Source organism: Acomys minous (assembly GCF_964271855.1).
Source record: "Acomys minous genome assembly, chromosome: 17".
NCBI lineage: Eukaryota > Metazoa > Chordata > Mammalia > Rodentia > Muridae > Acomys > Acomys minous.
The window spans coordinates 25,110,089-25,125,868 of NC_140500.1; the positions used below are offsets into that span (position 1 = coordinate 25,110,089).

At 40.5% G+C, this 15,780-nt stretch overlaps 1 protein-coding gene and 1 long non-coding RNA gene across 4 annotated transcripts in view; both read right to left on the bottom strand.

Moving 5' to 3' along the window:
• Window positions 1-6,788: 6,788 nt before the first annotated feature.
• The window catches only part of KDM5A (lysine demethylase 5A), an 80,245-nt gene continuing 71,253 nt past the window's right edge, over window positions 6,789-15,780 (bottom strand). For 2 of the 3 annotated variants that reach the window (XM_084766076.1, XM_084766074.1), the window contains one exon: window positions 6,789-9,981. In XM_084766076.1, coding sequence (XP_084622202.1) covers window positions 9,775-9,981 — 207 coding nt within the window. In that variant the 3' untranslated portion in view covers window positions 6,789-9,774. Of the gene's footprint in view, window positions 9,982-10,444; window positions 10,527-15,780 lie in introns of all 3 variants that reach the window. The other variant, XM_084766075.1, reaches the window with a different exon arrangement.
• LOC311588473 lies at window positions 13,363-15,778 on the bottom strand. The gene is made up of 2 exons (XR_014776214.1): window positions 14,430-15,778; window positions 13,363-14,359 (listed from the first exon to the last, which is right to left on the bottom strand). It is a non-coding gene; the product is annotated as an uncharacterized lncRNA (long non-coding RNA).

A 15,780-nucleotide genomic window follows, 5' to 3' on the forward strand; every position in this document is an offset into this window, starting at 1 on the left:
AGGAGTCCTGCTTGACTTTAAGGGTGGGAAACCCATGTGGGGACTTGAAAAGCTCTTTGTTGGAAAGGGACATCATTTTTGTGTGTTTGTTTAAAAATTTTTAAAAAAATATTTATTTATTTATTATGAATACAGTGCTCTGCCTGCTTGTACACATGCAGGCCAGAAGAGGGAATCAGATCACATTACAGATGGTTGGGAGCCACCATGTGGTTGCTAGGAATTGAACTCAGGACTTCTGGAGAAGCAGTCTGTGCCCTTAACCTCTGAGCCAGTTCTGTTTGTTTGTTTTAAGACAGGGTTTATCTGTGTAGTGCTGGCTGTCCTGGAACTCACCCTGTAGTCCAGGCTGCCTCGAACTGCTGGGCAATGGTGGCACACGTTTAGTCTCATTACTGTGGAGTCAGAAGCAGGTAGAGAGGTCTGTGAGTTCTAGGCCAGTCTTGTCTACGGAGTGAGTTCCAGAGAAATCCTATCTCAAACAAAACAAAACAAACAACAACAACAACAACCACAAAACCAAACCAAACCAAAACAAAAAACAAACCTCAAAATCTCTTCTGAGACTCAAGGCAATCTCTCTTAATTGTAGCACTGGTAAATCAAAAAAGCAAATTACATACTTCTGGCTAACAATGGCACACAATATACATTACCATTCCAATAGAAAGGAAAGGGGACATAATAAATAAATACTGGTCCAAAGAAAGACCAGAAACCAGCCAGGGGTTGTGGTGCATGCCTCTAATCCCAGCACTTGGGAGGCAGAGGCAGGCAGATCTCTGTGAGTTTGAGGCCAGTCTGGTGTACAAAGCGAGTCCAGGACAGCTATACAGCCAGGGCTGTTACACAGAGAAACCCTGTCTCAAAAAAAAAAAAAAAAAAAAAAAAAAAAGAGAAAAGAAAAAATGTTTTAGGTCTACAGAGTTTTCTAGGAAAGCCAGGGCTGCACAGAGAAACCATGTCTAGAAAAACAAAACAAAATAATACAAAATGCCTTACAGCTGGACCTTAAGGAGACATTTTCCCAATTGAGGTTTCTTCTTTCAGCTAATTCTAGTTTGTGTGTTAGGTTGATGTAAGACTAGGCAGCACACTGGATCAAAAGCCCTCTGCTGGGGAGGTGTGCTAGTTTGCATGTGAAATGTCCCCAACAGGTGCAGATTTTTGGACACTTAGTTCCTATGTGGTGCCACTGTTTGGGGATGTTCGTGTAGTGCATTCTTGCCGGGGGATGTATGTGTGTCACTAGAAGCAGGCTTTTCAGTTATACAGCCTTGCCCTATTCGCCCACTCTTTGTGCTTGGGTTTGACATCAGCTCTCAGTTTCCTACTCCTGCCTCCTTGCTGTTATGTCTGCCTGCCAAGTTCTCCATGAGGACTGCAAGCCCCAAAAGATCTCCCTTTTAGGGCTGGAGCGATGGCTCAGAGGTTAAGAGCACTGACTGCTCTTCCAGAGGTCCTGAGTTCAACTCCCATCAACCACATGGCAACTCCCAACCATCTATAATGTGATCTGATGCCCTCTTGTGGCCTGCAGGTGTACATGCAGGTAGAGCATTGTATCTGTAATAGTAAATAAAGAAATCTTTTTTTTTTTAATCTCCCTTCTATAAGTTGCTGTATAGTATTTTAGCCCAACAACAGAAAAGCATCTAATAGGATGTCATGGGCCCTAGCAGAAAAGCTGTTCCTGTTATTTTGCTAAATGTCATAGATCAGGAGTCAGCTAGGTGGCTCAGTAAGTCTGATGGGACCTCCAGGGGCTCATAACTGGTCAGAAGTGATAAGTGACCGTTGAGTGTTTGGCCATTAATGATGCATCTATGTTGCACACACTCTACACCACCAAGGCTCTTGGTAGAAAGAAATGTAAAGAACCAAAAGGGAGGGAGTGACGTGAAAGTCACCTTCTGGGAAAGCACGGACATTACTTTCTTTCTTTTTTTTTAATTGGGGGCTGGAGAGATGGCTCAGTGGTTAACAAGCACTTACTGCTTTTGCAGCGGACCAAAGTTCAGATCCCAGCATTGACATGGTGGTTCACAACCTCAGGAACTTCACTTCCAGGAAATCTAATGCCCTCTTTTGGCCTCAGCTGGCACAAGGCACACATGTGATGCACACACATACACGCAAGCAGACAGACACATAAGATAAATTCTTTAAATGTCTAGATTTTATTATTGTATAGGTATGAGTGATTGGAGGCAGAGAGGAAGAAAGAAGAGGGTGGCAGATAGGAAAGGGAGCAGGTAGGGTAGAGAGTGTGAGAGGGAGACGAAGGGAGAGAAACATACATGTAGAGGTCAGAGGGCAACTCTCTGGAATTGGCTCTCTCCCTTTCCACTGTGGGTTTCACACCTCTAAGTTTGTCAAGACTTCTGCAGCAAGCCCTTTGACCCACTGACCCATCTCATTGCCCCCACTGCCGTGTTTTCTTGAGACAAGGGCTCACTTATCACAGCCTTGCCTTAAAACATGCAGCTGAGGGTGGTCCTAAATGCTCCTTCTTCCTGCTATCCCCATGTGAGCGCTGGCATTATGGGTGCTCCTATGATAATGTGTATACATAATACAACAAGTCTATGGTGATAGTTATGCATAATTGGTAACCAACACAGCAAGCATACTGAACACACACATATGTGAGGGTGCATTTACACTACAGGTTTTGAAATGACTATACTGATGCAGAGATGCAAGCATATATATGACCAATAGCAGATGAATGAACAAAATGCTGTTTGTAACTTGAGAAATGCAGCCAAGGGCTGGAGAGATGGTTCAGAGGCTAAGAGCACTGTCTGCTCTTCCGGAGGTCCTGAGTTCAATTCCCAGCAACCACATGGTGGCTCACAACCATCTACACCCTCCAGTGCCTTCTTCTGGCCTGCAGGTATACATGCAGATAAAGCACTCATATATATCAAATAAAATATTTTTTAAAAAGCTGTAGAAATGCAGTCAAGGGGGGAATAAACTAAAGAAAGCTGGCATTTCACACACTGATTAACTCAAGACAGAACAAAAACATAACAAAGAATAAAACTATCAAAGTACTAAGCCATCAGGGAGGCCCTCTAATACCATGTAATGGTGGAGGTCATTTTAAATATGCCAGAAAAACCACACGTCATAAATTAAAGAAGTTGATTATATAAAAGCTAAAGAAAAATTATAGTTAAAAGACTAATGACAAGGTGCTCAAAATCTGCAACACAAAATATAGATTGCTTACAACATATATAGATCTCAAAAAAAAATCAAGAGTTGCTGGGCCCAGTGGCAACACTTGTAATCCCAGCACCCTGGGAGGCAGGGGCAGAGGCAGGTGGATTGCTATGATATCCTTTGAGGCACCCCCCCCCCCCCCCGCAAGACAGGGTTTCTCTGTGTAGCCTTGGCTGTCCCGGACTCACTTTGTAGACCAGGCTGGCCTCAAACTTACAGAGATAAGCCTGCCTCTGCCTCCCGAGTGCTGGGATTAAAAGTGTGCGCCACCAATGCCCGGCAATATTTTTTTTTTTAATGTGTGGGAATCATTAGTGGATCTATAAAGCAATACCCAGAAAAGGAGCACCAGTGAGAAAGAGCCTGAAGGAAAGTAATTTTAATTCTTACATTTTTATTATGTACTTATTGCGTGTGCAGGCACATGGCACAGTAAGTACATGGAGGTCTGAGGACAACTTTTGGGAGTCAGTTCTTTCCTTCCACGTGATATTGGGAATCACTCAGGTTAACAAACTTGGGGACAAATGCCTTTATTTGATGCACCATATTAACAGCCCCCAAGTAATTTTAAGAATGGAAAAAACGTAAGTACCAGTCATTTCTGGAGATTACATCATCTTAGAGATGTTTCTCATATACCTTCTAGCATTGTTAGGCTCGGGAGAGAAACACTGCTTAGAGAGGCTTTGATATTAATTTATATTTAAAAGATTTATTACTTATACAGTATTCTACCCACATGTGTGCCTGCATGTCAGAAGAGGGCACCAGATCTCATTATAGATGGTTGTGAGCCACCATATGGTTGCTGGGAATTGAACTCAGGACTTCAGGAAGAACAACCAGTGCTCTTAACCTCTGAGCCATTTCTCCAGCCTCCTTATTTATTTATCCATCCATCCATCCATCCATCCATCCATCCATTTGTTTTTTGAGACAGGTTTTCTGTGTAGCCTTGGCTGTTCTGGAGTTGCTTTGTAGATCAGGCTGGCCTTGAACTCACAGAGATCTGCATGTGGCTCCTGTAAATCTGTGCTAAACGCCATTGAAGACAAAACAAAACAAAAAACCGGACATGTGAAATCCTAAATAACTACTTCTCCCTACACTCTCTTTTCCCAAAACAAACAGGCTACCCACACCACCAAATCATTTTTTCAGCTTGGCAATTTATTTTATAAATGGCAGGTAAAGTATTAAAAACAGTTGGCCCAGGTTAAAAGTGGCTCCCGTTTATTAATGAATTTTCTTAAAGATTTTCTGTATTCATTCTCAGAATTTACCTTTACTTGGTTAGCATATTAAAATCACCAACAGCTGGATGTGGTGGCACATGTCTTTAATCCCAGCACTCAAGAGGTAGGCTGGTCCCTGTGAGTTCAAAGGCCAACCTGGTCTACAAATCGAGTTCAGGATAGCCAGGGTTACACAGAGAAACCCTATCTCGAAAAACAAAATAAAAAAACAACAAAATCAGCCGGGCATGGTGGTGCACACCTTTAATCCCAGCACCTGGGAGGCAGAGGCAGGCGGATTGCTGTGAGTTTGAGGCCAGCCTGGTCTACAAAGCGAGTCCAGGACAGCCAAGGCTACACAGAGAGACCCTGTCTTGAAAAACCAAAAAAAAAAAAAAAAAACCAAAAAAAAAAAAAACAAAAAAAACAAACAAACCCCCCCCCCAAAAAAAAAACCCAAAAAACCCAAAACAACAACAACAAAATCACCACCAATACAAATTACGGGATGGGTTGAGAGTTGCGATGGGGAATCTGAGCACAGACAAAATGGGAAAAAATTTTGATGTAATAAAATTAACCACATATACTATTTTATCAGATCAAAAAGAAAAAAGTAAAAAAGAAAAACATGCTCAAACATCATGAAGTTGTAAGTTCTGTGTAAGGCACAACCAACAAGGCTGGTAAAATTTAATGACTATGTAAGGAAATCATCAACTGACTGGTTGTGGTTCTTAAATATAGTTTAGACAAACACGTTATTATAGAAGAGCGATGGTGTTATCTTCTCCCAGTGCACATCCTATGCCGTACAGTGATGAGGGGACCCAGGCCATGAGAATACTCCAATTTCAAATGTTCATTCTTTCCCTCTTTGGCTATAAGCACTTGGCAAATCCACACAGTCATGACACAGTTTGATTTAAAGGGACTGGACGTCTGGAAGGTCCTGTACTTAAGGACCTACTACAAAAGCAACACACCACACACACAAAGCTAATTCACATATGAACCTTTATTGGACCTGGGTTTAAAGTTATTTGGGACTTCAACAGCTTTGAATTTCCAATTTTCAAAATCCACTCCAAATCGCTGATTTCTCCCATAAGTCCTAACCTTTGAAAGGCAAGCTTGCTTTTTTTCAGAGACAGGGTCTCTGTGTAGCCTTGGCTGTCCTGGAACTTGCTCTGTAGACCAGGCTGGCCTTGAACTCAAGAGATCAGCTTGCTTCTGCCGCTGAGATTAAAGGTGTGCAGCACTACTACTCGGCAAAGGCAGGCTTGTTTCCCCCCCCTTTCCCTATATTACTGGGGGACACACAAGACAAGCAGTTTCTTGTTTTTCATTCTTTTTTCTGAGGGTGGGGGGAAGGCAGGTTCTCTATTATGCAGTTCTGGCTGTCCTGGAACACACTATATAAACCAGGCCACCTCTGTCTTTCAAATGCCAGGACTAAAAGGTATGTGCCACCATGCCCAGATGACAAGCAGTTTCTTTGTGCTCTGAACTGCATCCAGCAAACTAAAGATGAATTGACATTCCTTGGACCCCTGCTGAGGACAAAAGCAGAGACGGGAGGGAAGTACTAGTGAAATCACGCTAATCTCACGGGTCTGGCAGGGTTTGCCATGTTCCTATCAGGCTATGGACAATCAGAGTAATGTGTGCCTTTCAGCTCTTGCAAGTGCGGCACACAGTAATTCATTGTCCTACTCAACTCAGAGTCAGACAAGCTCAGAGGAACTTAGTGAGGGAGCCACACCTCTCCATCTCCACACTGCACAAGTGACTTCTGCAGGAACACCAGGAAGTGACACACGCATCTGTGAGAGGATGATGCTTCTCTCCCAACTAGGGACAACTATTGCTACCTTGTACTTCTGAATATGGGCTTGCACAGTTCAAATGACTTTCCCTGTTAAGAATTATCAAAGACTAAATTACTACTGCTTTTCTTCTTCTTTTTTTGAGACAGGATCTTCATTTATAGCCCTAACTGGTATGGAATTCACTATGTAGACTAGGCTGATCATAAACTCCTGCTTAAATGCTGGGATTAGTGTGTGTGCCACCACACCCAGCAGACTTCAACTTTTTTCATTCTTTGGTTACTTTTGTTAAAATATCTGTAATTAAGGCAGTGATAAATAGCTTAGAAAATATTTTTGTTTTCTTTCTTCAACCTGTGGTGCGCCTCTAGGCAACAGAGGCCATTGTGAGGCCAATCCAAGATACTTGAGGAACTCTAGAAAATATTAAATGCTTAAGTTAAAACACTAGTAATAAAGAACTGAAGCTTTGAGGAGACAGAAAGAGAAACATAAATCAAGTTTTAATATAAAATGTAAACAAATACAGAAAAATTTAGTTGTAATTTTTGTGAAACAATGCTTTACATTAGAACATCTACGTTTCCTTAAATAGACAACTCTTATTTCGTTAACCACAAACTATAGGTTTTTTTGATTTGTGGGTGGAGTGCTAGTAGTTTCTCACAGCCTTAAAAGAAAAAGATTTTTTAAAAGACTTTAATTACTTCTATTTTATATGTCTGAGTACCTTCCTGAATGTATGTCTGCGTACCACATGTATGCAGTGCTTTTAGAATCCAGAAGAGGACCCCAGAGTAGGGTCCCTGGGACTGAAGTTACAGATGGATGTGAGCCACCGTGTAGTGCTGAGAACTGAACCTGGGTCCTCTGGAAGAGCAGCCAGTGCTCTTAACCGTTGAGTCATCTTTCCAGCCCGTCTCTTACATGCTTTTGAGTTTTGGTCTAATTCTATGGTTAAGACAAACCAAATTCTTCAAATAAGTACAGAAAGAGCCAAATTAATCAATTAAATTTATATTTAAAAGTTTGAAGATATCAGAAGATGACACGCAGCTATCCACAGGTCACCACTGCCTATTTCTGAAGTCTCCAGCAGATGAACACTGTACAAAGCACACAAATGATTCCTCAGACAGCCACCTTTCAGTATCCTCATGACTGTACTGTTGGTGACACAGTTACTGGAAAGCAGTTAACTGGAAGGAAAATCAAAATTTAAAAATGTATTCTGGGATTCCATCACTTATGTTTTAAATTTCTGAAGAGTTGGAGTATACTCAATTTTTAAACCACAAGTATGCCAAGTCTTTTACAAAGACAAAGTTAAGAAATATTGTGCTTTTTTCATTATAACAATAACCAAATAAAATTCTTAAGTGACATTTTCATAGTTTGGCAAAATAAGCATGTATGAAATTAACTAATTACTTAGTTAACTGTGTAATCATTATTGAAACTTTAACCCACACTCACATCAGATGGAAATTCAAGACACAAACACAGCAACACATTCAAACCATGAAACTGGTCAAGATATTAAAATGTTACCTAATATTAAGTGAAGAGACCAAAAAGTAGGTAGTATAAACCAGAGCAAGTGTTTACAGAAACTGGATGTTGTACCTACAGCTGTACCATCTGCATGTGTGTGTCTCATCTGACCTTGGATGCTAAGCATGGTCAAGCCTGGTTGGCACTCGGGATAAGGGGTTTTGTAAGAAAACCTTTTCTTTTCCTAAGATGCCTTTTGAGGTTACCCTCATACCCACAGTCTGTAACTGGACAGTACATCTCACTTCTAGTTACTAGAAGACAATTCTTTAGGAGACTGAGGCAAAGGAGAGCAGAGACTATAAACTTTCTAGGTTTGCTCAATGCTCCCTTTAAAAGGACAACTGATGAGTTTAAGTCAAACTGCAGGTTCTTAAACCAAAATAAAGAACACAGGAAAATGAAGATAAACATTATTTTTAGAAAAATTTTTTGTCCTTTAAAATATATTAGTCCCCTTCTAGTAGGAGTTTACAGAGTACACCTAAGACCTTTGTAAGAACACAGAACCCAATGCGGGGGTGGGGGGTGAGAGACACAGCACCATAGTTTCAAACGTACAAAACATTCAGCACTGACTAAGACCAAGCTGCCCAACACACAGGGAGAAGTCCCAACATGGAAGAAATATATTATCTATTTGAATAGAAGAAAAGTGGAAGATATGTTTAGGTGAGAATGAAGAAGGGAGTGCTAACTCCTTGAACTACAAGAAAGGAATGGGATTTATCAAAAAGCAGAAAGAAAATGCAAACTCCCAAATGGATTTTTGATGCTCAAACTCTGTCGTACGTTGCTGGTAACAGTAAATATATATATATCTATATCTATATTCATATATGTATGTTAAAAAAGGAAAAATAATCTATAGAACAGTCAGTAGTCAGAGACATTTAGAAAAAAGTAAAAACAAGTCTTTCTTTTAAAAACAGATTTACTAAAACAGCTTCACACCCAGAGGACCTATAACTCCAAATCCTCTGAGGAAGCCATGGTATTATTCATTGACATCTGCTGGGGCCATGTTGGAAACGAGCATTAGGGTTAGGGCTGCAAGGCAAAAGCTGTTATTTGCCAGTCTTGCTCATGGCCATGCCTGAAGCATGGTGGAGTCTGGAATACTTGTGAACAAGGGTTTCCCAGGTAAGCATGCATCACTGAGGCTCAGTAAAGTGTTCTCATAGTTCCCCCTACTTCCTCCAGAAGCCTGGATCCAAGCGGCTCTCGTCTCTAAAGCATACACCCAGACAGATTTCTCAAACCAAGGCTACTAGCCTTGAAATAAGAAAAACAAACAAGCAAACCCATTCTTCTCAGAATCCAGTCTAGTCAGATTTTCTTATTGATACAAATGAGCACAAGCAGCTGAGGTCCGTAGGCTGCACTGCCACTCCAAGACTTCTAAAAACTTCTAAACTTTGGCCTGCTGCTCCCAACTGGTTCAGTAGTGCATAAATGCCAGTAACTATGGAAAGAGAGTTGTACTCTGACTCCTGTCCAACTATCCTAACTAAGGAGATTCAAACAACCAGGGCCTTCTGATGGCACCACCACAACTAGTATCAATTGGTCACAAGCCACATCTTATATGCCCCACTAAGCACATCAATGTGTTAACGCCAAACAGCCACCTCAGAGTTCCATGAAGAACCTGACCTTAATTTAGCAAACCATACTCAAAGGAGTCAAGCCTTGAAATACTTGGCTGCTGCACCAAAGAAGACACCCCCTGCACAGACGATAGAGAATGGAACCCACACAATCCATGCACAGAGGAAGCCAGCAGTAAGAGGACTTTCTCTGAAGTCCATTCATCTTTGGAAACAACATTCTGAGTGGTTGGGACCACTCTGCTTGATGAGTAAGGTCTCAGTGTGGTCCAGTTCCCCCCATGTTGCAAGCTAACCAAACATCTGCTAACTGTTCTCTTTAAGATCCTCCACTGGTACTTTGTAGGTCATTATGAAGGGAGGTGGTGGTGCTTGGCTCGGGCTATCTGGCCCCTGCTTCTTTGCACAGTTTATACAGATGTAATCTTCATTTTCAGCCATTTCTGGGGATACACCAACACAAACTTGATGAAACCACTCATCACAGCCACCATCACATTGTACCCAGTCTACCTGTAGAAAATAAAGATTGGGAAATGTTTAGTATCATAACAGTAAGGCCAGAGTAAAAGCAAACCAGAGAGCGTTCTTGGATTAAAGAAGAGCAAACAACTGGGATATCCAGAGATAGATATCACTTCTTATGGGGTTATTTTTCAAAGAAAGAAGCTGAGAAGTTAATACCCCCAAATTATATTTTACCATAGTGTGTCCACAACATTAGGCCTCTTAGGTACTCCATTACCTCATGAATACCTGGGGTTCCTTGTGAGGCAGAAACGTGATTGGGGAATACTTGACAAAAAAAGAAACTTCTAATAGAGCAGCCAAGTAGTTTTAGCTAATATTAACAATTTCTAGGCTCTAAGATAATGCAATTAACAATCAAGAAAGGAAGAGTACAACAATGTGAGGCAATCCTGTGGATTAGCTTTATTTCAAAGAGATAAGCCAAAGTACTAAGAGCATTAAATACCTTTTTAGAAAAGCAGTCACATAGGCCACTTTTAAAACTACTATTTTTTATTCTTCTCTTCTTCCGTTACAAATACAACTCCCTATAAAAAGTTAGCAAATATCAGAGGTCAAATCTTACAAGTTAACCAATTACAACAGTCAAAGACACAGGTCAATAGATTATTCTGGGGTTTAAAATTAGTCTGAAAAAAATGACAGGTGTCAGTGGCACATGCCAGACAAACACTGATTCTTCATAGCCTACAGTGACTAGAAGAGACAGGAAAGGGCTTTAGTTTGGTGACTTAAAACCTTGGAGTTAACAGTAAAGGAGGAATGTGTAACTTTAGGCTTCTCGGTTTGGAAGGTGATTGCAGTTCTTATACTTAATGTCATGGAAGACAAGACTCTTTCATTAAGATGAAAAGAGCTACGGCCATCCCCCTTCATAATATAAAGGATGATTGATCACTGTGGTGTCGATACAGGAAGCCACTTAAAACCATGAGCTTTATCAGACCTTGGGGCAAAGGAATATGAAGGGATCAAAAAAGTCTCTCAGCACAGCCAGTGAATAAGAACAAAGGAAGCCTTGGCTAGGTAAATAAGTTTTATTTAGGGAAGGTGAGTGGTTTTCAAAATGCTTCCATAGTTTATAAAACTTATGAGAGCCATGTTAGTAAGTTTTGCACTTGTAAAAGAGATGGAAAAATTTTTTATAAAAAATTGCCATTTAGCTTTTATCATTTCTTTTATAAGCATTCTTAAATATCTGCTTTTTTGTATTCCTGTAATCACATTCTTTAGGTGTTCCTTCCTAAGCATACAGTCTTGCTAGCTGCAAACTTCATCTTCAGTCTAGCACTCTACCAGGCTCAAACGTGAGACCTCCCATCTCAGCCTTCACAACGTTGGGATCACTGTGGCTAAGTTATAAGTTTATTAAGCAAAGGAAAGTACACACTCAGAGAACAAAGCGTCGATTTCTAGATGATTCTTATAAATTTAAGTCAGACCACTGCTCTCTCTTCTTTGTGCTTCCTATAAATTCAGAGCAACTTTTCTTTTGTTGTTGTTGGTTTTTTGAGATCCTCCTGCCTCTGCTTCTTGAGTGCTGGAATTAAAGGTGTGTGCCACAATGTCTGGCTAATTCAGAGCAATTTAACTATTCCCACCTCAATTAAATTCCATTTGTAACTATATGCTTTGCCTCACAAGAAAGCAAAAGTATAGTTAAGAAATTGAGAGCTGGGCGTGGAGGCGCACACCTTTAATCTCAGCACTCGGGAAGCAGAGGCAGGCAGATTGCTGTGAGTTCGAGGCCAGCCTGGTCTACAAAATGAGTCCAGAATAGCCAAGGCTACACTGTCTCGAACGCCCCCCCAAATCTAATAATACAGTATAATACATTAGTTATTGTGCTCAGATGTCTGTTCAAAAGAGAAATAGGGCCAGAAAGATCTTTTGTAGGTGAGAGGCCTTGCTGCCAAGCCTTACAGCTTGAGTTGACTCTTTGGTTAGACACCACATGGTAGGAGGAGAGAACTGGCTACTGTTCTCTGACTATCACATGACTCTCTCCCCCTCTCCCCCGACATCAAGTAATATAGTAAGCTGGATGTCTATCAGCTTAGTGCTAAGAATGCTTGCTTAGCATCTTTAAGGATCTGAGCTTTATCCCCAGCACCATCAAGAGAAAGAAGAAATAGAAGGGGAAATGGAGGGAAATGGAAGAGGAGAAATAGTGATAGCTTGACATTCTTATTTTGTTGTATTATTTCATACTCAGACTTAAGGTCTTGGCAATCTGTATTTTATTGACATCGTATAGCATAATACTATTGGGGAGTTGATGTTTAGTGATATTTCAGCTTACTAGTTTTAACCAATTTATGTACCAACACTCTAACTAACCATTTCAGTTTGTCTAAGAATGACAGATTTCCCAGTTTCTGAAATCTTCAGTGTTAAAATCTAGGCAGCCCTGAGAAAACTGTGACAGCTGGTCACAATCCTTAGTACCAGGTATGTGTCTTAGACAGCTACTTCATCTAGCTTTTGATAATCCACACTAAAAGGAGCTATGACTGGTAAAGCCAATAATACAAATTATTTGATTGACCCACATCTTCACAAAATTCTTTCAACACCAAAGGGTAGCAAATACTAAATATGTAAGACAAATATTCATAAATGTAAATATTTTAATTTACTGTAACAAACTTCCCCTGCCCCCCAACACACACACACAAGACAGGGTTTCCCTGTGTAGCCTTGGCTGTCCTGGAATCACTTTGTAGAACAGGCTGGCCTTGAACTCACAGCGATCCACCTGCCTCTGCCTCCTGAGTGCTGGGATTAAAGGTGTGCACCATCACACCCAGCTCATAGCAAACTTCTTATGAAGAAGTGAATAATAAAAAGTTCCACGAAGAGAGTTCAGAGGAGGCTGGAGAGATGGCTCAGAGGTTAAGAGCACTGCCTGCTCTGTTCTTCCAAAGATCCTGAGTTCAATTCCCAGCAATCACATGGTGGCTCACAACCATCTATAATGAGATCTGGTGCCCTCTTCTGCCTGCATGTATGCCTGTAGAACACTGTATCCATAATAAATTCGAGAGGGGGGGTACACTTGTATCTGAGTGCTGAGATTAAAAGTTAATTTTAGCTCAAACTGCATAACTGATGAAAGACACAAACTTTCAGAAAACTTCCCCTTACTCTGATATTACCTTTCTTTACTCTTTGTAAGCTGTTTTGAAACTGAAGTTATGTACATTCAAGTAGCCACTTAATCTTTTTTTTAAAATTTCTCAATCTTTCCATTTTTAGAAAAAATAACAGCCATTACTGATAGGAGAAATGATGAAGGGGCATTCAGTATGATATTTTAAAGAACATGATATGTTTTTGAAAAAGTTTTTTTTTGAGACAGGGATTCTCTGTGTTATCTTGGCCAGCCTCGAACTCACAGAGATCCTCATTCCTCTGCCTCCCAAGTGCTGGCATTAAAGGCATGCACCATCACGGCCGGCATTAAAAGTGTTTTTCTTATTATCTTGTTGTTTTGAAGTTGTACATCAAACATTTGATTAAGATAGTTAAAATTCTTTTTGCTTTTTGAGGCAGCTTCATAAGTTAATTTACACTTAATTGTATATATAGTGAATGGAGTGGTGGTGCCTTTGGTGGCTACATGCTAAAGGAAGATGAGAGGGATAAATGAAGTGACATACTGTTAGCATTGAAATGATTAAAAGTTAGCTAAAGAAGAAAGAAGAGATAAGAAAGATCTAACAACACCGAGCTGCTGTTTTCATAGCTAAAGAGGAAAGGCTAACTTTCTATTGGCCGGCCTCTTTAGTAAATGAACAAAAAATGATTCACAACTTGGGGTATTAGCAGAGAATGTGAGTCTGGAACAGTCAAAGAGCCAAGGTTGGCTTTTGGTTTGTGGTTCTACCATTAGTTCGTTATGTAACTTAGGTCATATCATCATCTGTAAACATAAGATGCTCGTATGTCTCTTTTAGGCTCCAAAAATATGTTAAGTTTTTAATTCAGAAGGTAAATGGGGTACAACTTCAGGAAACAGTGGTATAGTTTAATTAATTCTTTATTTTCAAAACTGAGGAGCTAATAAATTCTAAATATCAAACAGTATGAGACTACATTTAAAATTACAAGCTGTGTGTGGCAGCAGGAGGTTGACAGCATGTCTTCCTCTAATGCTTTCCATTTTATTCTGAGAAAGGATTTCTCACTGATCCGAGAGCTCAGCAAGTGGCTGGACTGTCATCAAGTTTGGGGGCTACACCTGCCTTCCTTCTCCTTCACCTCGGAGCTACCATTACAGACACATGCTTTTATGCCCAGTTTGTATAAGGATCCAAACTCAGGACCTCATGCTTGCATGCAAGCCCTTCAACTGAGCCTTCTCCCCAGAGCCCTTTAAAATTATACATATTGTTGTAACAGGGTCTCACTAGGTAGCCCAAACTAGCCTCTAATTTGAATTTCACATTTCCCAGGTACTGAATTACAAATCTGTATCACCACAATGGCTCCTTATTAGTATTCTTAACAGGAAGAATAAAATATATCTCCAATCACTCAAAAGAATTGAGATTTTGAAGATGGAGAGATTGCTTAGTGGTTAAGAGCACTGGCCGCTCTTCCAGAGGTCCTGAGTTCAATTCCCAGCAACTACATGGTGGTTCACAACCATCTATAATGTACTCTGATGTCCTCTTCTGGCATACAGGTGTACATGCAAATGGAGCACTCATATATAGCAAACAAACAAATAGCTGGGTGTGGTGGTACACACCTTTAATCCCAGCACTAGGGAGGCAGAAGCAGGTGGATTGCTGTGAGTTTGAGGCCAGCCTGGTCTACAAAGCGAGTCCAGGACAGTCAAGGCTACACAGAAAAACCAACCAACCAACTGGGGGGGAGGGAGAAAGAGAGAGAATTGAGTTTTTATCCCCCTAGTAAAGTCAACACTAAATTATGTACTTAAAGTTTATGGTTAAATAGTTACTACATGTATCTGCAATACACCTAACAGTCTCATTAAAAATCATTCCATTTAAGAGAGTACCTTCATCTAGAGTGTGAATAAGATAAAGACAGACTTTTCAGGCTACTGTGGCTAATAGCCCTGAATCACACCACAGGGAGGGAGGTGGAAAGAGTATTTTGAAGCTTGACCTGCATACTGATTATGAAGTACAATGCTCGCCAAGAGTGTCAATTAACTTTTTTATGTTTCTGTATGTTTCTAGTAAATGACTTTAAAAAAATTATTTATTTATTAAGTATATACTATTTTGCCTACATGTACACTTGAATGCCAGAAGAAGGCACCAGATCTCATTATAGATGGTTGTGAGCCACCATGTGGTTGCTGGGAATTGAACTCAGGATCTTTGGAAGAGCAGAGCAGGCAGTGCTCTTAACCTCTGAGCTATCTCTCCAGGTTGTAAATGACTTTTTGTTTTGTCTTTGGTTTTTTTTTGAGACAGGGTCTCTCTGTGTAGCCTTGGCTGTCCTGGACTCACTCTGTAGACCAGGCTAGCCTCGAACTCACAGCGATCTGCCTGCCTCTGTCTCCCAAGTGCTGGGATTAAAGGCATGTGACACCACTGCTTGGCTGTAAATGACTTTTAAAAGTTGTGTTTCTTCCATTAAAGCACACTTAAGGAGCTTAATTAAAATGGTTTATATAAACTGTAGGAAAAAAATATGCTTAAAGTTCAAATCCTAGAATCACAACTATACTGTTGTATTACACATATCTATCTCTACAACCATCAGCTCTGGCCCTTTCATACCAGCCAGCGAACGCTTACA